We start from the raw sequence: 14290 nt of genomic DNA, 5'->3' as shown, positions 1-14290 counted from the left end.
CTACTGATTTTCGACCTTCTCCCTAACTCAACATACCTGAAGATAACATGTGCCAATCAGCAGCTATGGCTCTGTAACAGCAGCGTCTTGACTGACAGTGTCATTCCTGTCCATCTCTCCACATTTATTGATATTTAAGCAACACTGAGGAGTGATTCAAGGATAGTACCTGTGCTCAAGTTGAGAAATTCTAGGCTGGACGCAGTGGCTCTCATCTGCAATCATAGCACTTTGGGAGGCTCCAGCCCAGGAGTTTATCAGCCTGGGCAACATAGCGAGACATTGTCTCTATTTAAAAAAAAAAAAAAAAAAGTGAAGAAATTCTATGAGTAAAGTATGACTTGATTTAGCCTCTGGCTGAGGAATCTAAAATTCAATTAGCTTTTTATGTGGGTCAGCTGTACAAGATCTGCCCTAAAAATAAATATTGCTGAGCTACTGAGGTATAAATATATCATTTTAAAGAGGATTAAGAATCCATAGAGAGAAAGATAGCTGGAAGTGAGCAACAATAGTAAGGATTTAAGGAGGGAGGGTTAGGGACTGAGCAGGGGATTTGGAGAGAGCCTGCGGGCCTGCAGGCAGTCCACAGTGAGCCTGGCTCCAGAAGCACCATGCTTAAGAGCAACAAGCAACATAGAGCCCTGGACAGGCCCGTCCTGAAATGCCACTGCAAACTGTCTCCACGCCAGTGTTCTTGTGACCCAGGGGACCACCTTGCTAAAGGTTAACTTCTTGTGAGGTCCCCGCAGGTGCTCGGGACCAGTGTCAGCAGTGGTACCACCAGGACTGCACTGTGTATTCTGCTTCTTGCCTTTATTTACATCCTTTATTCCTTAGGTTTTTTTCCCCCCAGTCAATCTTTTTTTTTTGAGGTTCTCACTCTGTCACCCAGGCTGGAATGCAGTGGCTAATTATAGCTCACAGCAACCCGGAACTCCTGGGATCAAGCAACCCTTCCACCTCAACCTCCCTAAGTGCTAGGACTATAGGCGTGAGAGCTTGTGCCTAGTTAATCCCTTTACTTCAAAGCTTTACAGGAAATGAGTTCATCTTGGCAATGGAAAAGGGAAAGCAAACATGAAATTTACCCTGCATTTAATACGTGGACCTTTGAGTACCTTACAGCCCCTTTGAAAGTAAGGTTCTGAGCCAGGCTCAGTGGCTCAGCCTGTAATCCCAGCACTTTGGGAGGCTGAGATGAATGGATTGCCTAAGCCCGCGGGTTCGAGACCTGCCTGGGCAGGCGAGACCTCATCTCTACAATAAAAAAACAAAAATTAGCTGGGCGTGGTAGCGCGCGCCTGTAGTTCCAGCTACTTGGAAGGCTGAGGCGGCCGGGAGCGGCCACTGCACTCCAATCTGGGTGACAGAGTGAGACTCCAACTCAAAAAAAAATGAAAAATCAGTATTTGTAAGTGATATTTATGTGAAAAGTTTGGCATAATGTACGGTGTCTATTGCAATAAGCAAGTTCATGGTCTCCCAACTAAATTAGGTATCACAGCCATACTCTAAGGTAAGTATCACCCTCACCTTGAAGACAATCTAAGGCCTTTTTCTGTTTATTTGTTTTTTTTCCCTCTGAGTCAGAGTCTCACTTTGTCCCCCAGGCTGGAGTGTAGTCACACGCTCATGGCTACTGCAGCCTTGCTCTGCTGGGCTCAGGGGATCCTTCTGCTTCAGTCTTCCAAGTAGCTGGAACTACAGATGTGTACCACCATGCCTGGCTAATTTTTTTTTTACTTATAGAGATGAGGTCTCACCAAGTTGTCCAGGCTGGTCTTAAACCTCTAGGCTCAGGCAGTCATCTTGCTGCTACCACTCAAAGTGCTGGGATTATAGGCATAAGCCACCACGTCTGGCTCCAGCTAGTTCTTAAACAGTATAGCACACTAGCTCCTCAGGTATCATCAAATTGGTACTGCCATTTACTGAATGTTTATTATCTGCCCAATACTGTGTGAGGTGCTTTATCAGTTACCTAATTTAGTACTCCCAACCTTTGCAAGTTGCAGTATTAAACATAATAATAAAGGCATGTTATATGTTAAGTATGTATAATTTTCTACATTTTACTGAGTAAATAGAGGCTCTTATGCAAGTGTATGGCAGTGAGCTTGAATTCTTATCTGACTCAAGCCTGACTCCAAAGTCCATGCTTTCTCTACTGTTACTCATTAATGTTGTAGCAAAACTAATTCAATTCTATAATGTAGAGAAGGAATGGTTGCAGACAACTAGAAATGTTAAGAAACTACACAAATGATTTAAAATATCTGTTTTATGTACCTACTGTAGCATGTTTAAATGGGGACAGGAACTTACAAGTCATTCTCTTTTAAAGCACTTAACTAGTTTAATCTTACCAGAGACATGGACAGTTATACTAATAATTTTAAACATACCACAACATGACTTTATTTAATAGGAAAAAAATGTGCTTCACATCAGAGAAAGCAACAATAAACTGAGGGCTATATTCAATAAAAAACCATGTCACTTCCTACCTGCCTTCTGGTTCATTCTACCATCTGATCCACTTTTCTCTCACCACCTCCCATCCCTGCCATGGAGAGAAATTCTAATCTTCAGGATATGCATTTTACTCACACCTAATTCAAAACAAACAAACACTAAAACACTCAGCCTATCAGGATAAGAAATTACCTTGTTTATATCAAGAAGTAGGCTTCAAACATGCCAAATACTTTTGTCAAGGAAAAACTGCTAGTTTTTGTTGTGTGCAGGCCTGCACGTGTAGTTCATTTGTATATTTATCTTAAAACAAAATTTAAATATATAATTTGAAGTGCTAAGCTGAGTAACGTGGCTTACAGGTTTAGTCTGAAAACATCTGGAAGTGAACGCACACACCTCTGAAGGAACTTACATGGAGTCACTGGAGGGGAGCGTACATACATCTCCCTCTTATAATACAGTGACTTATACTATTTATAGAAAAGTCCAAAAACCATAGGTGTGGGCCTCTATTTATTTTATTTTTTATTTTATTTTTTGAGTTGGAGTCTCACTCTGTCGCCCAGACTGGAGTGCCGTGCAGCCTCGACCTGCTGGGCGCGGGCGATCCTTCCGCCTCCGCCTTCCGAGTAGCCAGAATTACAGGCGTGCACTACCACGCCCGGCTGATTTTTTGATTTATTGTAGAGATGAGGTCTCGCCTGCCCAGGCGGGTCTCGAACCCGCGGGCTCAGGCAATCCACTCACGTCAGCCTCCCAAAGCGCGGGATTACAGGCTAAGCCACCAAGCCCGGCTATTTATTTTTAAATAATTGTTCCTTTTATGATAAAAATGTGTCACAATTGCTGTTTTGTTAGACAAAGACCATTACACGGCTTGTTTTACTGGCCGGTTCTTAATCCTGAGGTTTCTATCTGGTGTCTAATGCTGTGGGCTTTGGTGAATGAATCAACTGAGCTGAAGGAGGCCATGGGCACAAGGCTGCAATTCTTTTCATGGTAATGACAGTAATGTAAGTCTGATACATAAGTAGTATGTATTCAACAGGCTGATACCTGATAGCAGACCGGGAAAAGAGAGCAGGCAATCCAGTGTAAGGGGAAATACCCAGAAGCCATAACAACTCCAGAGATGTGAAGGAGGCCTCAAAGACTGACTCTGCAGTGAAAAGAAACTGAGGCATTCCCCTGGGGCTGCTCTACCAGAGGCTTCAGGGCTTTAACTGCTATTTGATTTCATGGAGAAGTAGACATCTCCACACACGGAGAGTGACATTTACAAAAGAGGACTTCTTATCAGTGAGGAACTTAATAAAGAAAAATATTTTTCTGTGCTTTGTACAATCTTCCAAAGCCATTATTTCTATTCAATTGCTGGTACTGACTACAGCGCTGGGTGCAAAACTTATGGAATAAAAGCTTACTGAATAGATGGATCACAGAATAAGATAATACAGTAGGAGTTTCTTAGAGCATAAATCCCATTACAGTGACCTGGCCAGCTCTGTGAGGGTTTGGGCTACCAGAAGAGAGTTCAACGAATGTCACATATGTGCTTGATCTGCAGCAAAGTATATTCACTTTCCAAAATGTAATGTTTAAATGAGGAAAAATTTGTTGGTTATCACCCCTAAATTAGCACATGCCAGCCTACACCAAGGTAAGTATCAAAAACGTTAGCTGCTCAATGTTGAATTAGCCAAAGGGTTCTTCTAGAAAACTCGAAAGAAAAAAAATGTTTGTGAGGAATACTTCAAACACTTATTTTCAGATGAAGGGACTGATGATATATATTAAAACCGGTATAAACTAATAACTGAACAACAGCAGCATAACAAAATATACATTTGGCTCTTTTGGTTCATAGAAGTCAAAATGGTTTGCTTGTGTTTGTTAAAATCAGAAAACAACGCCACATATTAAAGGACAGAGAGATGATGCTTTCCCCACAGTCTAGCCTGTCATTCAAGTTCCACTGCCTGTTCTCAGCTGATTAGGGCATGAGGACTTCACAACAGGCAGGGGGACTCCCATCATCTCAGTTGGAAGCACTTTCCTTCCACTAACACACACACATCCCTCCCACCCTCATTTAAAATTCAGGCACAAGTGGTTTCCCCGAAGTGTCATGACTTGCTTTCTTGTTTTTCCTCATTTGAAACTGTTTCCCAGATTGGCTCCTTGATGTATTCTGGTAACTGTTCCAATCGTGTCTAAAAACAGAAACAAAACAAAACTGTAATATGATGTGAACTTCAGTGACCTCTGGCTACAAACTGGACTTTTAATTTGCCAAATCCTCTTGACTTTTCTTTGATCTCCTTGCCTTTTTGCAGGGCTTTGAAATGGAGAAGAAAACTTGATGGTTAAACACTCTCACTCATATAATCTATTTGGTCTTCAATGATCTCTAGGGACTGCCACATAATATAGTCTCCAAGTGTAGACAATTATTAGAGAGGGGGACTTCAGAGGTGGCCCAAAGAGCATGTGGGCTGCAATGGTAGGATTCTGAAGCAGGCGTCGAGGGGAGCGCCCAACCCCTACAGCAGCCTGCCTCCTAGTTTGCCACAGGTCCTCTCCTCCACTCAGTGGGTCAGAACCAGGCTGCAGTGTATCAAAACAATGCAGATATCCCCCAAAAGAGGTAAAAATTGAAAACATACCTTTGTTACTTCCATGGCAACCCCTTCAGGTAAGTTTCGCTGGATGTATTCCAAGTAAACATCTGCTGTACTCCCAGTTAGATGTTCTAGCTAAAATATCAGACATGAAAATGGTTCATGCTATGCTGTTAAAGCAGAAAATGTTTTAGCTTTATTTATTTATTTATTTATTTATTTATTTTCTGAGTTGGAGTCTCACTCTGTCACCCAGACTGGAGTGCAGTGGCTGCTCCTGGTCACCACAGCCTCAATCGGCTGGGCTCCAGCGATCCTTTCACTTCAGACTTCCAAGTACGCCCGGCTAATTTTTTTTTATTTATTGTAGAGATGAGGTCTCGCCCAAGTTGCCCAGGTGGGTCTTGAATCCGCAGGCTCAGGCAATTCACTCACCTCAGCCTCCCAAAGCATGGGATTACAGGCTGAGCCACCGAGCCCGGCTAGCTTTTTTTTTTTTAATGTAAAAATAGGGGAGCCTGTTCTTGTCCTAAAAGATATTAGGTAGAATCCCAATTAAAAAAAAAAAAAGTACAGATCTTCTGTTTGAACTGGATGGGGAAAGCAGGTCCTGAAGCCCTTTTCTCCCAGATGCAGCTGCCTTGAAGTCAGGGCTCCCTGGACAGTTAGCAAGCAGGGGATCAGAGCAGTATACTTACACAGCTTTCAAAAAAGAGCCCAAGACAAAAGGACTAATTATAAAGTATAATTAGTATAGGATGATCTGTGTGTTCTATGGGGAGATATTTCTGTCAGACATGAGTGGACAAAGTTTTGAGTGTTTCTTTTACATTTAAGAGTAGGGGCTGGCTGGGCTTGGTGGCTCAGCCTATAATCCCAGCACTTTGGGATTGCCTGAGCCCGCAGGTTCAAGACCAATCTGGGCAACTTGGTGAGACCTCGTCTCTATGATAAAATAAACATAGCTGGGCATGGTAGCACACGTATGTAGTTCTGGCTACTCAGAAGGCTAAGGCGGAAGGATAGCTGGAGCCCAGAAAGTCGATGCTGGAGTGGCCGTGAGCATGTGTGCCATAGCACTACAGCCTGGGCAAAGGAGTGAGACTACAACTCAAAAAAAAAAAAAGAGTAGGGGCTATGACTTAATTACATCTGCACTCTCAGTGACTAGTATAGGAATGAAAGGAGGGACCCCGAGAAACTTAGAATAAACTTAGTTTACATTTTGCCTCAGCATAGCCATTTTTGCTTAGGCTGACATGCTTTGAATCTAGCACAGGTTAGGCAGAGATAGATAAATTTCCAAGGTTTTAGAAAGTGTTCAGACATTTTACTGCAGGTCAAGCTGGCAGCCTATCCCATCCCCCTCATGGTTTAGCATAGTAACCTCTAAGAAACTTTCAGGTTCTTTGTCAAAGGCGGAAGGTCAAATATCACCTCTTAGCCAGCTGAAGTCACAGAAATAATAAGACCAACTTTTTGTGGACTGGAAACATCTGACAGGTCTCTTGCAGGAAAAACCCCTCCCTTTGTCCCCTCCATCTTACCCACCATGGCAGCAATCATGTGACTAACCCACCCATCTTCTTGCTGTCCATCACCTGACATTAGGACCTATGCTTACCTGCCCCTTCATGATGATGTGGAGCAGACCACCAACCAATCACCTTAATGACCTTCCCCTATCAGAGGGAAGGGTTAAAAGGACTCAACCATGAGCAGCCGAAGTCATTGTCTTGGCCATGTGCTCTTTGAGCTGTGACCAGGCTATGTTTCCTAGCTTTGGCCCCCTCCCCTACCTTGGGTAGGTGAATTTCCTCTTTCCCTCTCTCTAATTTAGTTTTTAAATAAACTATAGTTTCTATTCTAATTTCTGTGCAATGCTTTGAATCTTTCTTGAGGCACTGGATCGCACACCAGACACCCACATCCCCAGTGGGTCTGACATGACATTCTGGAGCCCCTACAGAGATTGTGATCTACCAAGGGCTTATCATATAAAAGATGCATGAGTGCTTTTTTGTTGTTGTTTACCATTTTTTAAATAGAGACTCAATATGTTGTCCAGGCTGGTCTTCAACTCCTGGGCTCAAATGATTCTCCCACCTCGGCCTTCCAAAGTGCTAGTATTACAGGTGTGAGCCACCTGTCACTGTGCAATGAAAGTATTCTGAATGCTTTATGTAAATATCTTATTTAAACCTCACACTAACCTTATGAGATGAATATCATTATAATAGATGAAGAAACTGAGGTTCAGGTCACACAGCTAGTCAGTGCCAGGACTTGGACTTTGGCAATGTCAGTCTGATTCCAAAACCCAGGCTTTCCTTAACCACAGGATTATGTTGGCCCCAGTGGATGCACAAATGAATGATAACAGATATATGAAAAACCTAATGCTGTGTATCAGTGACATGGAAATTCCAGTTAGTGTGTGAAAACAGTTATAGAATTGTATAAAACATAAAGAGAATTTATGAAATATGAGCACCCTTATTTTAATGCTATCTTATTATATAAAAATAAGGCTGAGCACAGTGGTTCACACCTGAAATCTCGCACCTTGGGATCCTGAGGCAGGTGGATCACCTATGGCGAGGAGTTGGAGACCAGCCTAGACAACATAGCAAGACTTTGTCTCTACAAAAAAAAAAAAAAACTTAGCTAGGTGTGGTCATGTATGCCTATAGCCCCAGCTATTCAGGAGGCTGAGGCAGAAGGAATGCTTGTGCCCAAGAGTTTAAGGCTGCAATGATTGTGCCACTGCATTCCAGCCTGGGTGACAGAAGAAAACCCTGTCTCTAAAAATTCAAAACAAAAGAAATCAGTCAGCGTAATCTGCAATCCTAAATTAGGGTATGTACTACTCTAAAGGATAGCTTTATTTGAGCTTGATTTTCCTATCATGTCTCTTTCATCAACACGAGACATTTTACTTCTCTACAACCAACAGACATGCGCTGAATGAAAGGAAGTCAACCTAGTCAATGTTAAAGAAAGTTATATGCTAGTGTGAAATCTTGGTATCTTAAAAATGCCTGAATGTCTGAAATAAACTCACCTCTAAACATCTATACAGTGTTCTCATTTCATACTGAACTCTGTGCTTCTTGAAAATATGCACTGACTTGAGAAGAGTAAATCGCTCTATTTTCCTTGGAGGTTCATGTCTGAAATTAATGGGCAAAACAAAACCTGAGTCACTGATATCAAAGCATGATTCCACAGTTTTGTAGGTTAGGTGCACACTCAATTACAGGCATTAACTACCGTTTACAGACCTCCACTTGCCAAGACTGTCATCTGTAACAACAACTGCTATCATAATGCTCAGGACAAAATCAACACCACAGACAGTAATAGGAACCTTTTCCCTCAGGCTCAAAAATGAGTCCTGGCACACATGTGCACAAGCACACACACACACACACCCCTGCTGTTTTTACACCCTCAAGTCCTTACTAACCAAATATATGAAGTGTGAAGAGTAGCCCAGTGTGATGGATACAGTTGTAATGTCTGCTGTATCTGTGCTGTTTTAGGAAAATCTACAGATATGCTGATGATCACAAAACTATAGTCTCTTTAGGGAAACAGTATGGCCTTCTGTTTTTATTAGAAGGTAAGACTAGCAAAGCTCCAGATGGACCTTCTCCAACTTCAGAAGGAGCAGATGACAAGACCCAGGAGGTGGCTCTACCTGACCCAGCAGTGACTCCAGGGCCAGATAAAGCTTACCTTGCTCATGCATGAAATGACAGGGTGAGTGGTGTTTCTTAGGGAAGATTTAAAACAATGAATATATCAGTCAAAGATCATCATATTCAAAGGGCTGTCTATTCACCTACTCTACCTCCTGGCCCTGTTAAGATCCCAGACACATGGGCTTCTTGGGTTTCCTTATGTCTCTCTCTTTTTTTTTTGAGTTGGAGTCTCAGTCGGTCGCCCAGACTGGAGTGCCGTGGCCGCTCCTGGCCACTGCAGCCTCGACCTGCTGGGCTCCGGTGATCCTTTGGCTTCAGCCTTTCAAGTAGCCGGAATTACAGGCATGCGCTACCACGCCCGGCTGATTTTTTGATTTATTGTAGAGATGAGGTCTCGCCAAGTTGTCCAGGCGGGTCTCAAACCCGTGGGCTCAGGCAATCCACTCACCTCAGCCTCCCAAAGGCACGGGATTACAGGCTGAGCCACCGAGCCCGGTGGGTTTCCTTATGTCAATGCAATTTCCAGAGAAAGGATTTCTTTCATTTTATTGTTCATTCATTCTAGTATTTAAAAATTCTAGTAGACAGGAATGGATGATCCTGTTAGGATAATATATGACAAACTTCAACTCTAACCATCGTGAGTACCATTTTCCTGGGTGATCCTATCACAGCAGCTAATAGGTCAGATTAGGAAAAGTCATACTTACACTTTAATAGAGATACCAAGTTCTTTAGCAGCAAGCATGGCAAAATATTCATAACTGTCCAATACAGCCTTATCATGGCCTTTTACTAAAATTGACAGGCGCTTATATAATGTGTCTGGTTCATCAGAAACGGTTATCTAAAATCCAAAAGAAAAGTTTCAGGTGTAGTTCCTTGAATATTTATAACCAGCAAATTTAACATATTGCCCTTGATTAAACAACTTCAGAGTTTACTAATAAACGGGGAAAAAAATGCTAAGTAGCATCTTACCACTGTTAGCTTAAGTATCTAGGTACTATCATGTTCAGATCTGCATAACGAGACTCAGAATCTGTTAAAATACAGTGTGAATCAAAAGGAGTTTCAAAGTAACCTTAAAAAATCACTAATGCAACTTTCCAACTTAATGAGAAAGGACTTCAGGGTCGGCTAACAAAAGCAGCCTGGTCAGATCACCTAGTCCGAAAATTCAACTCTCTAGTTGTAGCTGAGGGACAATGGATAAGTCATATAATCTCATTATACTTTATAATATAAAACAAGTAATACCTATGCTACAGTTCGTGGTATTTCTCTATGACAAAAAGAAGAAAACGCGCTGGGCTCGGTGGCTCAGCCTGTAATCCCGTGCCTTTGGGAGGCTGAGGTGAGTGGATTGCCTGAGCCCGCCGGTTCGAGACCCACCTGGGCAGCGAGACCTCCTCTCTACAATAAATCAAAAAATCAGCTGGGCGTGGTAGCGCATGCCTGTAATTCCAGCTACTTGGAAGGCTGAGGCGGAAGGATCGCCGGAGCCTAGCAGGTCGAGGCTGCGGTGGCCGGAAGCGGCCACTGCACTTCAGTCTAGGCGAGAGTGAGACTCCAACTCAAAAAAAGAAAAAAAAAAGAAGAAAACACAGACTAAGTGCTTATTAATTGCAAAACACTGTTATACAAAGGCAAGCTAGCTTCTAGTTATATTCCTTCTTATTAGGTTTTATTCATGTATGCTTTGTTTGCTCTAATATACAGATTACTGATTTCTAATTAAAATGTTATACACTGACTGTACCTATAACTTCTACATCTTCTGCCCTAATGCCTAAAGACCTTAAAAATAATGGGTTTGACACTTTTGACTTTTTTCCAAGAGGTAAATTACCCTCATTTCATTCATCCATTATACCAGTAGATTATATTACTAATCCAATGATTCAGGGTTAAATTACTTAACCTCTGAAAGGCGATCTCCTTACTAGCCAGGAAGCCAGACACCCACTCTCAATTACTCCAAACAGAGTTGTTGGAAGAACAGAATATACTGATATCCTATGTCATAATCAGAGGGGCAAGGGAAGGGAATATAGGCCTAAGATGCGCTAACTGGGAAGATTGAGGAGGAAGGATCGCCTAAGCCCAGCAGGTCGAGGCTGTGGTGGCTGTGAGAATGCCACTGCACTCCACCCTGGGCGACAACAGTGAGACTCCAACTCAAAAAAAAAAAAAAAAAAAAAAAGATGTGTTAACTGATCCTACTAGGGTCTTAAAGATACTCTGAATTTGTTACGAATACTAAAAATCAGGAGCGTTCACATAAAAATTTGGATTTCAGTTGAGCTTGGAAGATTTAAACAATCTGGCCTCACTAGGACTGATTTCCCAAGTGGCTAGAATAAGCTGTTTTGCTTATAAAGGTCACAGTGACCATCCTACCACCTTTTCTTATAACCCTGCCCCTGCAGGCATCTGAGTTGGGGATCAGGTCTCATATGTACGGTCACAGAAATATATACATATCTATTAAGTGAAAAGAAAGAGAAAGAGGAGAAAGAAAGAGAGAGAAATAAAGAAACAGTAGTATACCGTACATAACACAATTCCATTTTGGTGTGCACGTGCACAGATAAAATGTGTACGTATAGATAAAAGTCTAGAAGGATTCATATCAAACTGTTAAAGGGGGTTATTTTTGAGGCTTAGAAATGGAAGGATTTGGAATTTGTAAGAATCTTTAAAAACTGCAAATAACAACCGGGCATGGTGGCTCACTCCTGTAATACCAGAACTTTTGGAAGGCTGAGACAGGAGGATCACTTGAGGCAAGGAGTTTGAGACCAGCCTAAGCAACACAGCAAGACCTCGTTGCTACAAAAAGATAAAAAGAATAAAGACCAGGTAGGTGGCTCACACCCGCAATTCCAGCACTTTAGGAGGCCGAGGAGTGAGGACCGCCTGAGCCCAAGAGTTCAAGACCAGTCTGGGCAACATAGCAAGATCTTGTCTTTACAAAAAATTTTTTTAAAATTAGCCAGGCATGGTAGTGTGTACTTGTAGTCCCAGCTACTTAGGAGGCTGAGTGAGAAGGATCACCAGAGCCCAGGAGGGTGAGGCTACAGTGAGCCGTGACCATACCACTGTACTCCTGCCTGGGCAACAGAGCGAAACCCTGACTCAAGGAAAAAAAAAAAAAAAAAAGCAAATAACGACAACAACAAAAAAATGCACTGATAGCATCATGTATGACGCCTACAAGGTTACACAGCTACTTCTGTATTTCCGTATTTGTGCTAACACGCTTTGTCACTGTGCACAATAAAGCACTGCCCAAGCCCAGGCTCAATAAGTAAAATGAAAACAAAGACTTAAAGGCTACAAAGGAGACAAGAGAAATATTTTTCAATAACATAACATCAAGTATTCTGCATCATTAATTATGACAGCTCTTCAACTTTGCCAAGCTAAAAGCAAGACTGCTAATTAGCACAGTTATTTGGGAGTAAATAACTTATTCCTTTTGAACTCACTTTGATACCCTGAAAGATAACATGATCACCCAGGGACATCAGAGAATATGTACACTGTGCATTTGCCAGTATACCAGTACTAATTTTTTTTTTAATTCATAAGGTGTTTGGGAAACAACCCTAAATAAAATAATAAGAAAAACCTAATGCTAACACAGCTCCTTGTATCAAAAAGAGGAAGTACATACCATAGGTTTGGTCAAATCCTTAGGAACATCAATATGCAGGTTTGAAAACTGAACCCACTTCATATTGGTACTGCTATGTGTGTGGAAAAAAGAGAAGCCTAAGTAAAACAGCAAAGAGCATATTTTCTTGTTCAATTTAGCATATCAATTGTATACTTACAGAAGAAAGCCACCATTTTTGGCTGTACAGCTCTTAGAACAGTTTGCAGAAAAATTTCCCAAGCCCTTAAAAAAAAAGTGGGGGGAATATGTGTTAGAAGTTGATTACCAAACTATTCATAGTTTCCACTAAAAACAAAAGCTCTATCTCATTATTTCAGATGAAGGTATTGGCATAATCGAAATGGATGAATTAGATGTAATTTTAAAAAGTGGACAATGGTAGACCTGATTATACTAGAGAATCTCTATCTTTTAAAGTTCAGGAATAAGAACTTTTTCATAAAAGCAATTCTCACATTAATAAAGACAGTTATGAATTATGTGGATGTCAAGAAAAAGATATGTATCTTCATTTTCCATTATTTTTTACAGATTAATTGTACTTCAATATAACATTTATTATGCTTGAATATTTTTAAGCAATAAAATCTATTATCTTTATAATTTAATTTGCTAAGAATTGGAATAAAAATTCTTCAGTATTCCTGTTTTGATGCTTTCATACATCTATCTTTTAAAGCATATGCATTTATTGGCTTGGTTGGGATAACCAGCTTATAAATAAATTGAAAAACACACTGTAACTTATATTGATCCATAAACTACTGTGCCACATACTGCAAAAATCTAGCATTTCCATATCTTTATTGTCAGCTCCCTCTAGTGGACCAAAACTTTTTTTTTTTTACTTTTAATTTTTTTATTTTGAATATGTGGGGTATAATTCAGGGTTAGGTATACAAATGTTCATTATGCAGGTACCCTTGTTGATGAGGTATGCCCCCCTTTCCCCAGGCAGATTGAAGCAGAACTTTTTAGTTTTAGGAAACTTAAACCTTTGAACTAGGATGCCCCCTAGGTGGAGACATCACAAATCCAGGGGATTTGAGTGCCCTCTCTCAGGGGACATAAAGAGATTGCTGGTGATTATACAGGACAACTTAGACAAGTACAAATTTTTCAAAAGTGCATGTTTCCTTCAAGTTTCCTATTCAAAAACAAAGAAAAACTTATGTCCCATTTGAAATTTGCTAAGCTTCTGACTGATCAGTTGAAAATTGGCCTTCAGGAATCATGAGTGCGTCCTTCCACACCGTCTTTGAACAACAGACTGGACAATACTGTGATTACATACATATTAATATAATATACAGTAATATAATATAATACATATTATTAATGTGGGAGGAAGAAAATGAGACTGTATTTTCTACTCAAACAGAAAAACATCAGGTGTACAGCATCAAACAAATTACTACTGCAAACATGTATCATGTTAGAAAAATATAAGATGTAAAATTTTGATATTTTTGGTCATAAATAAGTTCCTCAATGTTCAAAATTCCATTATAAGCCAAATATCATTACAACAAAATAATTGGTTCCTATGCTATACTATTTAATATGAAGTGACTTTATTTTCATTATTTTGTAAAAAAGTAAGGTTGAGTTGCTGGTAGGTGATCCACAAAATGTCTCCAAGTGCAAAGGGCTAAATAGTACTACTGTATATAATATGCTTCAGATGTTTTTTCTTTAAACTTTCTTGAAAGCTGGGCTCGGTGGCTCAGCCTGTCATCCCGCGCCTTTGGGAGGCTGAGGTGAGTGGATTGCCTGAGCCCGCGGGTTCGAGACCC

The 14290-nt window shown here is 40.9% G+C and overlaps 1 protein-coding gene across 3 annotated transcripts in view; it reads right to left on the bottom strand.

Moving 5' to 3' along the window:
* Positions 1-3446: 3446 nt before the first annotated feature.
* Positions 3447-14290, bottom strand: part of MRPS10 (mitochondrial ribosomal protein S10) — a 13149-nt gene continuing 2305 nt past the window's right edge. The window contains exons 2-7 of one of the 3 annotated variants that reach the window (XM_008062574.1): positions 12652-12716; positions 12492-12564; positions 9520-9656; positions 8167-8275; positions 5148-5237; positions 3447-4694 (exon numbers count right to left, since the gene is read on the bottom strand). In XM_008062574.1, the coding sequence (XP_008060765.1) occupies positions 4608-4694; positions 5148-5237; positions 8167-8275; positions 9520-9656; positions 12492-12564; positions 12652-12716 (561 nt within the window). In that variant the 3' untranslated portion in view covers positions 3447-4607. Of the gene's footprint in view, positions 4695-5147; positions 5238-8166; positions 8276-9519; positions 9657-12491; positions 12590-12651; positions 12717-14290 lie in introns of all 3 variants that reach the window. The other 2 variants (XM_021714753.1, XM_021714752.1) reach the window with 2 other exon arrangements.

The sequence above is a fragment of the Carlito syrichta genome, unplaced genomic scaffold, assembly GCF_000164805.1.
Source record: "Carlito syrichta isolate Samal-C Ts95f unplaced genomic scaffold, Tarsius_syrichta-2.0.1 Scaffold305755, whole genome shotgun sequence".
Taxonomy (NCBI): domain Eukaryota; kingdom Metazoa; phylum Chordata; class Mammalia; order Primates; family Tarsiidae; genus Carlito; species Carlito syrichta.
The sequence above is the reverse complement of the archived record's forward strand: the minus strand, read 5'-3'. Positions and strand labels throughout refer to the sequence as shown.